Genomic DNA, 13,658 nt, shown 5'->3' with positions numbered 1-13,658 from the left:
CAATCCTGTTGAACACAAGAAGTGAAGAAAACCAGCAGCGGGCTCTCTCCAAGCAGCAAGGTGAGAGATTTAAGACCACTTTCCACTCATACAGGACCTCATACTAAAAAAAAATGCTCGGATATCATCCCTCCTATTTATACTCACAACCCTTAAGCAAAGAAGACAGATCAAAAGGCTCCATCACCTTCATTTCACAACTGGGTGCACAGACCAGGAATAAATAATCACAACCAAAAAAAAAGAAAGAAAATTCAAATTTTCTGATATCACATTCAAGCTGGATATCACCCTCATAAGACCCTCAAGATTGTCAAGAGACTTGAAAAGCAAATTTGATTTACAAATTCATTTTGTGCTTCTATTGTTCCCATAATAAAATGCATTCTAGAATACAGATCTTATATGGCAAAAAAAAGTTCACTTTTTGACTTGAAAACCTTTTATTTAATTTATACAAATAACTACTAAATACAAAAAGTAGATTAAAACAAAATAGTTATTTTTTTTCTGGCAGAGTTTAAATGCACATAATGGATAATTCCGAAGAAAATGCATTTTCCCCACAGCGTTCAGGACTAAAATTCTACTGAAATCTTTGCTTCTAAATCAGTAATATATTCGGTGGTGTCACATGGGTAATGGCTAAATACATTTTTGCATATGAACTGAAAAAAGTTACAGTCTACACACATACAAATGTGAAGCACTTAAAATGTGAATTTAACTGATAATAAAAGAAAATGTCCATTTCAGAGTATAGTGTTAAAAACATTTCAGTAATAAAATCATAAGACCACATAAAAATAAGCTTTAACATATGCACGAAGCAGTTTTGTAAAAACTGCTAAGGGCACAAGTAATAAATAATTTGCAAAGTTGTATATAAACAATTCCTAATGTTTCAGCATCATTGTAAACATCAGCACATGTGTAAAATGCAGCAAAATCTGACATTACATTTTGTTTTGCCAAATTGAATTCCTATTATCCAAAGACAGACCAGTGGAGTACGCAGCCAAAGTTTTGGCAAGTTGGGTCTTTAAAATTAAGAGTAACAGTGCAAGTAAGGAATGCAAAGAATTCCTAGTGCAATAAAGAAGAGAAGCACAGGCAATATTGCTGATAAAAATTCACCACCTCCTTGAGTTTCCCATGGGGAGAGTCTAGGAGACCTGTGAAAGATATGCAAAGCCACTGTCTTAATGCCCAGATCTCTTTTAGGATTTCTCTGTGTTCCTCCAGTTCCCCTACCTTTGCAACAGTGTCTGTCCGACATGAGTCTCTGTGGTGTGAACAGTTTGTGAAATGCCCAGTTCACAGTCATTGAGCGAGGTTAGGGTGGTTTTGGTGTCTCCCCAACACATGGCTGGGTCGAATGTCTGCCTTGTCAAAGCAGCCATTTGCGGAGGGAGACAGCTGGATTCTGTTCTGACAACCAGTCAGGCCAGCGTTAGGTCCCAGCTGGACAATGACAACGTCAACTCTTCCTTCTTGACACCATGAAAATGTCAACAGTCAGTTTTCAATTTGTCTAGGGAATTATCAATTTTGGTCAAAGTCTTTTTGATACGCAGGGCTGTGAGTCTTGCGGATGGATTTTGATACCAGCATTCTTTCATCAGCTTAGCCAGAGAGGTTAATGTCTGAGGAGAGAAAGAATAAATACCAGGGTGAAAAAGTGGCTTTTTCATGGCCCTAGAAAGTTGGCAGATGTTGTGTCAAGAGATTTTGCAGAACTCTGCGGGTCTTGGTAGGTCACAATGATGTTACTGCCATCTTCTTTATCAAATAATCTAAGCCTTGATCCCTGATAAGAGTCCCTCTTGAGTTTTGATGAGTTCTGGCCTTTGGACTCTGAATGCTATCAGCTGACTTTGAGGTAAATTACAAAGAATTGGCTGGACCCCCTGATGTTTTATGCCTGCTAAAAGAGATAATGCTATCCCAGAGTTAACAATGAAATCTGCAGCCTGCGTCTTATCTCAATGTTTCAGACTTGCGGCTACTGAAGAGAAGCAATAAGAATCTTCAGGGATGCCTGGGTGGCTCAGTAGGTTAGGCCTCTGCCTTCAGCTTAGGTCATGATCCCAGGGTCCTGGGATCCAGCCCCACATCAGGCTCTCTGCTCAGCAGGGAGCCTGCTTCCCTTCCTCTCTCTCTGCCTGCCTCTCTGACTACTTGTGATCTCTGTCTGTCAAATAAATAAATAAAATCCTAAAAAACAAATAAACAAAACTTCAGCTGAACAGCTCTGTTTGGAATTTTGGATATGCAGATATGGAAAAAGGTTAGTCTTGCATTTTACTTGTGAGCAGCAGAGTAATGAATCCCCTAACTCCTGGAGCTAGTCAATAGTAGAAACTCCTGTGACTACTGTCACTTACTAGCAAGATCAGAGAATTTCGCTCTTTCAACGATACCATTTTGTGAACTGACAAAACTAGGTCCAAGACCCTTCTACATAACATAGAAAGCAACAGACAGGGCGATCATTCAGGAACTATACTATTGGCTTACTCTTGAGTTTCAAGAGTAAAGTACTTTTCTAGTAAAAAGGTGAAGGTTGCTCTAAAACTGAGAAACTGGCACTCTTACCGGGTCTGAGAACCATCTATTGGGTATGTTTGGCCTCTGTTGATCCACACAGACCACCTTTCTCATATCTTCAAAACTTGGGTCATTGGGAACCACGTCGTAAAATGGTGGCTTGTAATCCTCCACGATACCTGCACACGTGGACAAGAATAGTGTCGGTTAGCAAGAGGACAGAGGATCCCCCTGGGGATTTCTTAACTGGTACCATGGGTTATAACATGATCAGAGAAAAACTGAACATTTTCCTTACGTCAAGGTGATTCTGAAAGCTACAAAATAAGTGGAGAACAAGGTAATAATTCTTCAAATCTCTGCAGGAATTACATTAGAAGAAAATGTGGCTACTACTCATGTAACTACATTTATTGACAAATGAGGACAAAATTCCTTTCATAATCACAGAATGACAACATTCCAGTACAAGATGGTGACCTAGGAAGAACCTGAACATCTCTCCATTATGGATACCCCAAATCTATACCCACTTATACAGCCATTCCTCCTGAAGAAGAACTGAGGGCTGAATGAACAGCTTCTGTACAACAAAAGACCATAGAGAGAATGGCATAGAAATGGAGACATAGAAATGAAGGGAGCCCATACCCCCAACACTATGGCACTATAGCAGGGAGAGCTAGTACCAGGTTTGTCTACCTGGGGCACAGAAAAAAATGTCACAGTTTAAAACATCAACTAGAATATAAAAGAGCCAGCCCTGCAACTCCACCACATGCAGGGAATCTGCTGGAACTCTCTCAGTCAGGGCCTGGTGAACACCACTGCTAGGTATTCCCCTCCCCGCCCTGCCCTCAGCCCTTAGTGCAGACAAGAGAAGGGTCTGCAAACCACAGCTGGCTGACTGTTCCAGTGAGCTCCAGGCCCACATCCCACACTAGCCCTAGCCATCCACCAAGGCAACCACATGCAGCACACACTAAGACCCTCCTGGTCAGTGCTCACTATGGCTCCAGTCATCTTGTCAAGGTGACACAGGTATAAACTACCCAGGAACACTCCAGACCCGTAACACTTCAGTTCTAGACAGCCTGGCAGGGCACCACCTCTGTACACTGCACCTGCTTCAGCTCAGGCTAATCCAACAGGATCCCCCTTCATGAAGCACCCCCATCTACCCTGGCCTGCGCAACACTTCAGCTCCTCTTGCCCTGCCAGGATTCCCTCCTCACAGAGTACCCTGGGATAACCTGACCTGTAGCCACTTTAGCTGTCCTGCAAGGATGCCTTCTGTGTAGAGAGCCACAGATCTAGCCAGCTAACCAAAGTTACCAGGCATTGTCTTATGGGAAAAGACAGTAAAACAGACCATCCCTTCAATTTTAAAAGAATTAGCTATTCTGCCTAATCCATAGAAACTTTGAAAGCCAGGCAAAATGAAGAGATAGAGGAATATGCTTCAAAAGAAATAAGACAACAGCTCAGGCAAGGAAGTAAATGAAATTGAAATAAGCAATCTACTTCATAAAGAGTTCAAAGAGATGGTCACAAAGATGCTACCAGACTGGAGAAGACAGGGGATAAACTCAGGAAGAATTTCAATAAATTAAAAAACAGAATCAATCGGAGTTGAAGACACAATAACTGAAACAAAGTATTTACTAGAGGGAATCAATTGTAGATTAGAGGATGCAGAAGAATGGATCAATGATCTATTGGTAAGCAGTCTAAGGTAATGGAGAGCATCCAAGAACAGGAAAAAGAAAAAAAAATATTTAAAAATAAGGACACACTGGGATCTCTTAGACATAAAAAAAGATCTGCATTCTATGGGTCTCAGAAAGGAAGATAGAAAGGGGGCAAAAAACGTACTTGAAGAAATAATAGCTGAAAACTTTCCTAACTTGGCAGGGGGTGGGGGGTGTACAGCAGACTTCTAGGTACAGAAGCACCAAAAGTCCTGAACAAGATGGAAACCAAGGAAGTCCACACCATGACACATAATAATTAAAATGTCAAAGAAAAGGACAAAAGCAAATAGTCAAATACAAGGGAAACCCCAAAAGGCTATCAGCTGATTATTCAGCAGAAACTTTGAATATATCATGTCACTCCTTTCTGTACTACAAAATGCTGAAAGGAAAAAAACAAACAAAAAACCACTAAGACCAAGAATATCTCCTTAAATTCTGAATGAGGGGCGCCTGGGTGGCTCAGTGGATTGGGCCGCTGCCTTCGGCTCAGGTCATGATCTCAAAGTCCTGGGATCGAGTCCCGCATCGGGCTCTCTGCTCAGCGGGGAGCCTGCTTCCCTCTCTCTCTCTCTCTGGCTGCCTCTCCGTCTACTTGTGATTTCTCTCTGTCAAATTAATAAATAAAATCTTTAAAAAAAAAAATTCTGAATGATAACTTTTCTGGTAAAGGGTTCCCCTAATACACAAAAGATAAAGGAGTTCATCACCACTACTAAATAGATTTTATAAGAAATGTTAACAGCACTTCTATAAGTAAAAAAGGAAAAGGCCAAAAGTAGAAGAAAAATGATGAAAGAAAAGAAAATTCATGTGCTGAAAGCAAACACAGTAAAGGTAGTAAAGCAATCACTTATAAAGCAAATATGAAGATTAAAAAAGACAAAAGTAGTAAAATCAATTGTAGGTGACAGGTCTTCACAAAATAAAAATGTAAAATATGACAACAAATAAAACAAGGAAAATAAAGTTCTTTTAGAATAATGTGTTCAAATTTAAATGACCATCAATTTAGTACAGACTGCTGTATACTTAGGATTTTATAAATAAATCTCATGATAAACACAAAACAAAAACCTATTGTTTGGGGGGATGGAGAAGCAAACTCCCCACTGAGCAAGGATCCTGATGTGGGACTTGATCCCAGAACCCTAGGATCATGACCTGAGCTAAAGGCACTTACACAAAATGGAGGCACCCAAACATCCCAAGAGATTCACTTCTGACCCAAACACATAGAGTGAAAGTGAAGGGATGGAAAGAGACATTCTGTTTAAATGAAAGCTGAAAAAAAAGATTAAAAGCTGGGGAAGCAATACTTAGATCAGATTAAATGGATTAAAGCAAAGACTGTCACAACAAAGAGCATTACATAATGATAGAGGGTTCAATCCAAAAAGAGCATTATAACAATAGTAGATATCTATGCACCCAACACTGGAGCATCTAAATACAGAAAGCAAATAGCAACAGACAGAAGGGAGAATTTGACAGTAATGCGCTAGTAGTACAGGACTTAACATCCCACTACATCAACAGATCACCCAAAAAGAAATCAACAAGGAAACAGTGGCTTTGACACATTAGACCAGATGGACTTAAGTATACACAGAATACTCCATCCAAACACAGCAGAGAACACATACTTTCCAAGCGCACATGGAACATTCTCCAGGATAAAATGTCTGCCCACAAGTCTCAATAAATTTAAGTAGACTGAAATCCTACCAAGCATCTTTTCCAAACACAATAGTATAAAACTAAAAACCAATTACAAACAAACAAACCTGGAAAAGACAAAAACAACATATACTACTAAAGAACAAACAGACCAACAAAGACATGAAAGAGGGAATACAAAAAAAAAAAAACAAAAAAAAAAACACAGACAAATAAATATGAAAACACAAGGGTCCCAAATCTTTGGGACACAGCAAAAGCTGTTCCAGAGGGAAGTTTACGGCAATCCAGGCCTACCCCAAGAAAAAAGAAAAATCTCCATCTAACCGTACACCTAAAGGAACTAGAAAAAGAATAAACCCAGACTTCGTGGAAAAAAGTAAATAGTGGTAATCAAGGCAGAAACAGAAAATTGAAAACACAGAGAGAAGAAAAGAAAAAGAAAAGGTCAATAGAACCAAGAGCTGGTTCTTTGAAATAGCAAGAAAATTAGTAACCCATTAGCCGGACTCATCAAGAAAAAGAAAAAAGGCCCCCCAAAAATCAGAAGTGAAAGTAGAGAAGTAAAAACAGAACACAGAAATAATCCCATCCATTGGTAGAATGCAAATAATATGAAATAGTCATTTCTTCTTTCTATGGGCAATGAGTCACCTCAGACTGCCAGACGCAGTTGCTTGCTTGATGGCTCTATTATCTACTTTCAGACTGAAGGCATGAAATGAAATGTAGAGAGAGACTGTCATTTGGGAAGACAGTAGAATGGCTGAAAAGCATGAACTCGCTTCTTACCCCAAGCAAACATGAAAGAGGTTAATTTCAGCTGAGCATAGCTTCCAATGCCTTAGAAACCCTTTTTCCCCAGAAATATTACTCTTCTTTGTGAAAGAAATTGATGTAATTCTACAAAGAGAGAAATTTTAAGCTTCATCACTTAGAATTAGAAAATTGATTCTTCTCCTTAAAGAGAAGAAACCAAGAAATTCATTTTTCTTCTATCATCAAAGGCTTCAGCAATGAGGCCAGGGGACTACTTGGTTGACTGTTCTCTTTTTCTTTCTCCATGTAACTTTCTTCTATTCCTAAATACCTAACAGGTTGTTTGGGGAAAAGAAAGAAAAATTGAATTTTAACTTTTCTCACAGCCTTCTAGTTCCTACAGGTCACCTGAAAAGCTTCAATCCCTTTGTTACTGATCAAAGAAATTAAGTTACTTAACTGCAAGAATCCATTTTATAAATCCTGTATAAATACACATCATTTATGCAAAAGACCAGTCATGATAAGGAACGTGCTTAAGATCTAAGCAATTTCTTTAACTTCATTGATTTGACTAAGTTAATTGATAACTACATTCCATGTTTCCAGTAAGGAAAAAAAGGTTTCTAATTGAGACTGTTTAAGTCTAAATAACTTACCCACATTGTATAACTGTAATCACGAAGGATATTAGTCAATGGATTAAAACCTTTCCTGGCAAAACCTAAACCACTGCTTTCAGAAGATTTGTGACCCCTCATCTCAAGGGCCTTATCTCCTCCTGTGAAAAGCCCATGAAACTTTTAAACAAAAGTATTTCCTTCTAGTACTAAGACATACCACACAAAATACAACTAGACATGGATGCTTATAACTTATTTAAGGGCCACATGAATTTATAAGAAATATAGTGAGAGATGTGCCCTTCATGGTGTCTTAATTCCTCCAAAAGAGACTACATTTAGTAGCCTAATTTAATTTTTTTTAAGTTAGCATAATAGCATTGCCTGTTCACACTCACTTAGCCAGTGAATACCTGGGGATAATCTGCCTGAGCGAAGTGGAGTTTTTATTACAAATATGCCAAAGAAAAGGGCATGGGTGGATTTTTAAAACATGAAATCCAGTGATCCCGAACAACACATTTCACTATACAAATCTGGTTTTCCCTCGTGTTTATATTTCCCATACTTTAATCTCATTATCTATCTGCTCCATGTTTTAACAAAAGGAATCAAATTTTAAAAGAAAGACCATTTAATGGATTATGCCTGGGATTTAGTCACACTTCTCTTTCTTCAACTACTGGTCAGTTGCCGATAGCCTCCATCTTATTCTGGAGAAGCATGGCCAGTGCCAAATAAATCTGGGATTAAACTCTAAGAGTCAGGTGGAACTCCCTCTGGCCAAAGAGAGCAGTGATTTTATTTCAGTCAATATAAAGTACATTATGTGTCTACAAGGTGTGGAGCACCATATTAAACAATAAGGATGATGTAAGTGGAAGACATGCTCTTGTTTGTGTCAAGGGTCTGGAAATCTGTGGATGAGGACAAGCCCTTCTTACTTTAGATAATGGAAATCTTATAAAAACAAAAGAACCTCAAAAATGGTTTTGACCCCACTACTATCTATCTTTGCCTTTCAAAATACATTTTTTTTTTTTAAAGATTTTATTTATTTGACAGACAGAGATCACAAGTAGGCAGAGAGACAGGCAGAGAAAGGAGGAAGCAGGCTCCCTGTGGAGCAGAGAGTCCGATGCGGGACTCGATCCCAGGCCCCTGGGATCATGACCTGAGCCGAAGGCAGAGGCTTTAACCCACTGAGCCACCCAGGTGCCCCAAAATACAATTTTATGTGCTCGTTCCTAAACTGGCATACACAGTTTACGGGATCAGAATGGTTACTGAGTCAGAGGTTGTGTTTGGCACTGGGGATACAAGAATAAAAAGAGATGTGGTGCTGGCAATAAGGCGCAGAACAAGAGGCAAGGGAACCAGGACAAATTAGAGACAGGCATTAGAGGAAAGAGCAGGGAGAACGTGCGGGATAGGATACTCCGCAAGTCTTAGAGGAAAAAACCAGCTGTGTGGTTTTGTGACACCAGACATAACGGGGTGTCATGGAAGCCTAAGTAAGCCTTCCGGGAGCTAGGGCTTAGGAAGACAGAAAGACACGGAGTCTACAAGGCAGAGAAGGGGATGGGAATGAGAAGCACCAAAAAGGGACATTTGTGGGGGGAGAGGGACCAAGGACAAAGACACGGGTTACAGATGACCCTCACTTGTTGTAAACTGGGAGGAAATTCCCTGTGGCTGAAATCAGGTGCACAGGAGGGCAGGGGGAGTGAGAGGTCAAGGATGATGGAAATGGTGTGTTGTCAAGGTAGGAAGTTACTTCTAACTGCTCCTCACTTCTGCCAGAAATTGGGGGAGCCAGGCAAAAGAGCGGACTCTTACGTCCTTTGAAGACAGCACTCAATGAACAACTGCCAAATTATGAGCCAGCAGAGAGGACAGCAGGGAAAGTGACTAAAAATGCAAAGTACTTGGAGTGCCAGATGAGGGGTGCATACAGCAAAAGGTGTGGGAACGCAGGGGAGGCAGAGCCCTTACCCAGTAGTCGGGGAAGGACCGAGGGAGCCAGGCCCTGCTTTTCCATGAAAGGTGGCTGGCGTGACTCAAAGGGCACAAGAAAGGAATCAGAAATTATTCATAAGCTACTCCCCCACAACTCTTGGCATACGTATTTGATTTCTACAAAAATGTTTTTCCTGGGCATATGTCTGTTTGGAACTCTTCTATTCTCTGCCGCAAATACATCTTTACCAAGCAGTAGCCCTCCCCTGGATCTGCTGCACAGTCCTGAGTAAAGAAAGCCCTTAATTGCCAGGCCTTAGTTCCAACACCTTGAAGTTCACGCCACAAAGCTGATACACAGACCAAAAAGAATGCCCTCCGCAGTGTACCAAAAAGCATGAGATGCCGGCCTTGCATCTTAGACCACTCTCTGGAAAGGAAGTCTTCTCTGCAATCCTCCCCCACCAAAGCCTTAGATCGGGGCACCACTTCTCCCTGCTGTGACAAGCTGTATCTGGGACTTCAAATCCCCTCCCCCGCAACTAGCCACTCACCATATCCCCGGCCCCCTGCAAAACCTTTAGGAGAAAAACTGAGGGGAAAGCTCCTTATGTCTGCATGGGCTCAGGCTCATTACCCCCAGCATGCTGCCCCACATACCTGGGCATCGCCACACTAGCGTGGCTTGCGCTTCTGGACATAGGGCACCTGTATCAACCCCCACAGTGCTTCCTTTTGCCCAGGATACCAACTGTCATCCTCATTGGACTGTATTTCTCATTCCCATCTACATGTCCGCCCAGGCTAGTCCACCTGACTGGCTCCTTTCATCTCACGACTCAGTTCACGCTTTCTATCTTCAGAGAAGAACCCTCCCTCCTCGCTACCACAATTCCAGGCCCCCGGACAAAGTTCCATGTCCTCCCCACACTCTGTGACTTCCCCATACACCTCAACCATAGTCACTTCATCTAGTAAATATTAAAGAAATAAATTAGGATTTTTTTTTTTTCTCAACTGCTTTCCAGGGCCTAAAGGAATACCTAGTATATGCATACATATTACTTGAGTGAATGTTGATTATGTCCACAATCCTTTATCCAAAACCCTTGAGGTTAGATCTGTTTGAGGAATTTGGAGGGTTTTTTACACTTTACAAAGGAAATAAGGGGCACATACCCTATTTATATGATACCCTAGCAGAGTCTGAGGGATACCCCGCAACCAAACACATTTCTGTACTGAAATGGATGAACAGTCCCACTAAATGGGATAAATAAAAGCTATAAATGGATTTATTTCAATTCAGGTCAAGTCTGACTGCTCAATGAGTTCAGGTATTCTGCCAAGTAAGTTATGAAAGGCTTGGATTCTAAAGTCGATGAATTTCTCAAGCACAGATAAGAGACTATTGACCTGGTTATATATCGAATAATCTGAAGGTTAAGGTGAAGAGACATCATGGGATGTCAGAATCGTGTCCGTTACATCGCAGTCCTCTTCCTTCACAAGAAAAAAACTGAGGACTACACAGGAAAACTTACTTGGTCCAAGTTCCCAGGTAATTAACAATAAAGCTAAACTAGCATCCAATGCCTTGTTTATATTCTAGAATTTTTCCCAACAAGCTGACAGTGACATAATGAATTACACTCCTCTCTGCACTAATCTCATGTCGCAAGCTGCTCACTTCACTGTCTCTCTCCACTGTCCTCCAACGTGGGCAGTCACCGTGATATCCAGGGAACAGGCGAGGGGAGAACATCATCCCTCACACCTACATCCACACCGAGAGCTGCTTTAAACTCCTAGAGAAATTCTGAAATCCTTCAGAGACTAGAACTTTACAAGTAAAGCCATTTTAGTAAGAATTAGAATGGTTTGTGTTTGGCTCCTGAGAGAACTGGAAGATAAAACACTATTTCCTTCAAGAGTAGCATATGAGAAAATCTGAAGTGGTCATGGACAAAACCCTTTCATCTTCACACACAATATCATACTCCATAGGAAAAAGTCGAGAGATTTTCCTCTAAGATCTGAAGTAAGACCAGGATGCACTCTTGCCACTTCTACTCAGCATAACACTGAAAGTTCTAGCCACAGCACTCAGACAAAAACACAAGAAAAGAAATAAAAGGCAATAAAGTAATAAAACTGTCACTATTTTTAGATGACCTACCACTATACATAAAAAGCACTAGACTCCACCAAAAAACTACTTGACTAAAAGAATTCAGTACAGTTGCAGGATACAGAATTAATACACAGAAATCTGTTGCATTTCTATGCACTAATCATGAAGTAACAGCAAGAAATTAAGAAAACAATCCCATTTATAATCCCATCAAAACGAATAAAATACCTAGGGATAAACTTACCCAAGGAGGTGAAAGATTTGTCCTCTGAAAACTATAATCTCTGATGAAAGGAACTGAAGATGTCACAAGGAAACGGAAAACCATACCACAGACTGGAAGAATTAATTCTGTGGAAATGTCCACATTACCCAAAGTGATCTACAGATTCCATATGATCCTCATCAAAGTAACAATGGCATTTTTCACAGAACAAGAACAAATAATCCTAAAACTTTTGTGGAACCACAGAAGACTCTAAAGAGACAAAGTAATCCCGAGAAAGAAAAAGCTGAAGGTATCACAATCCCAGATTTCAAGACATATTACAAAGCTGTGATCATCGGGATGCGTAGGTGGCTCAGCTGGTTAAGTGTCTGCCTTCGGCTCAGGTCATGATCCCAAGGTCCTGGGGTGAAGCCCCTGTTGGGCTCCCTGCTGAGCGGGAGTCTGCTTCTCCCCCTCTTGCTCCCACTGTCTGTGTGCTCTCTCTTGACGGCTCTCTCAAATACATAAAATCTTAAAAAAAAAAAAAAAGCTGGGATAATCAAAGCACTATGATACTAGCATAAAGAGCAGACACATAGATACATGAAATGGAACAGAGAGCCAGAAAGAAAAACACACACTTACATGGTTAATTAACCAATGACAAAGGAGGCAAGGATATACCATAGGGAAAAGACATTCTCTTCAATAAATGGTGCTGAGAAATCTGGACCACTTTCTCACACCATAGACAAAAATAAACTCAAAATGGTTTCAAGATGTAAACATGGCACCCAAAACTATAGAACTCCTAGAATGTAATATCGGCAGTAATCTGGACATCAACCATAAAAACATTTTTCTAGATACGTCATCAGGCAACAAAAACAAAAGGAAAAATAAACCATTGGGACTATTCCAAAATAGAAAGCTTTGCAGAGTGAAGGAAATCATCAATAAAATGAAAAGGGAACCCAATGAATGAGAGAAGATATCTGCAAATGATATATCCAGTAAGGGGTCAATATCCAAAATATAAAGAATTTAGACAACTGGACACCAAAAAATAAATAATCTGACTAAAAGTGGCAGAAGACCTGAATAGACATTTCTCCAAAAAAGACATCCAGATGGCCAACAGACACATGACAAGATGCGCAATATCACTCATTATCAGGGAAATGCAAATCAAAACCACAACAAGGTATCGCCTGACACCTGTCAGAATGGCTAGTATCAAGAGGACAAGAAAGAACCAATGCTGGTGAGGATGTAGAGAAAAACCCTCATGCAGGAATATAAATTGGCACAACCGCTGTGGAAAACAGTAGGGATGGTCCTCAAAAAAACTTAAGAGAAATACCATCCAATACAGTAATTCCACTACTGGGTATTTACCCAAAGACAATGAAAATACTAGTACAAAAAGATATATGCACACCTGCATTTATTGCAGCATTATTTACAATGGAAGCAATCCACATTCCCATCAAGAGACGAATGGATAAAGACAATGTGGTGTGTGTATCTACACACAAACACACATGCATGCACATACATATGTACCAAGTGGAATATTACTCGGCCATAAAAAAGAAGGAGATTTCACCATTTGCCACAATAGGAATGCACCTAGAGAGTATCATGCTAAGTGAAATAATTCCAACAGAAAAAGACAAACACCGTATCAATTTACTTATTACAGAATCTTAAAAAACAAAACAAAAGGAAAAACAAAAAGCAGAAATGGACCCATCAATACAAAGAACAAACTGATGGTTACTAGAGGGAGGGGGTGGGGAGATGGGCAAAATGGGTGAAGGAGAGGTACAAGCTTCAATTATGGAATGAGTAAGTCACAGGCATGAAAGGTACAGCATAGGGAACAGAGTCAGTGGTACTGTAATAATGTATGGTGATAGTTGCTGCAATCGTGTGAAGACAGCCTAACGTACAGACTTGTTGAATCACTATGTCGTATACCTAAAACT

The 13,658-nt window shown here is 40.3% G+C and overlaps 1 protein-coding gene across 3 annotated transcripts in view; it reads right to left on the bottom strand.

Moving 5' to 3' along the window:
• Positions 1-424: 424 nt before the first annotated feature.
• ACVR1 (activin A receptor type 1) overlaps positions 425-13,658 on the bottom strand; it is a 127,477-nt gene continuing 114,243 nt past the window's right edge. For all 3 annotated transcript variants that reach the window (XM_059167281.1, XM_059167282.1, XM_059167283.1), the window contains 2 exons: positions 2,599-2,729; positions 425-1,646 (listed from right to left, as the gene is read on the bottom strand). In XM_059167281.1, coding sequence (XP_059023264.1) covers positions 1,512-1,646; positions 2,599-2,729 — 266 coding nt within the window. In that variant the 3' untranslated portion in view covers positions 425-1,511. The remainder of the gene's footprint in view (positions 1,647-2,598; positions 2,730-13,658) is intronic.

The sequence above is a fragment of the Mustela lutreola genome, chromosome 3 (assembly GCF_030435805.1).
Source record: "Mustela lutreola isolate mMusLut2 chromosome 3, mMusLut2.pri, whole genome shotgun sequence".
Classification (NCBI taxonomy): Eukaryota; Metazoa; Chordata; class Mammalia; order Carnivora; family Mustelidae; genus Mustela; species Mustela lutreola.
This window is presented reverse-complemented; position numbering and strand designations above follow the sequence as displayed.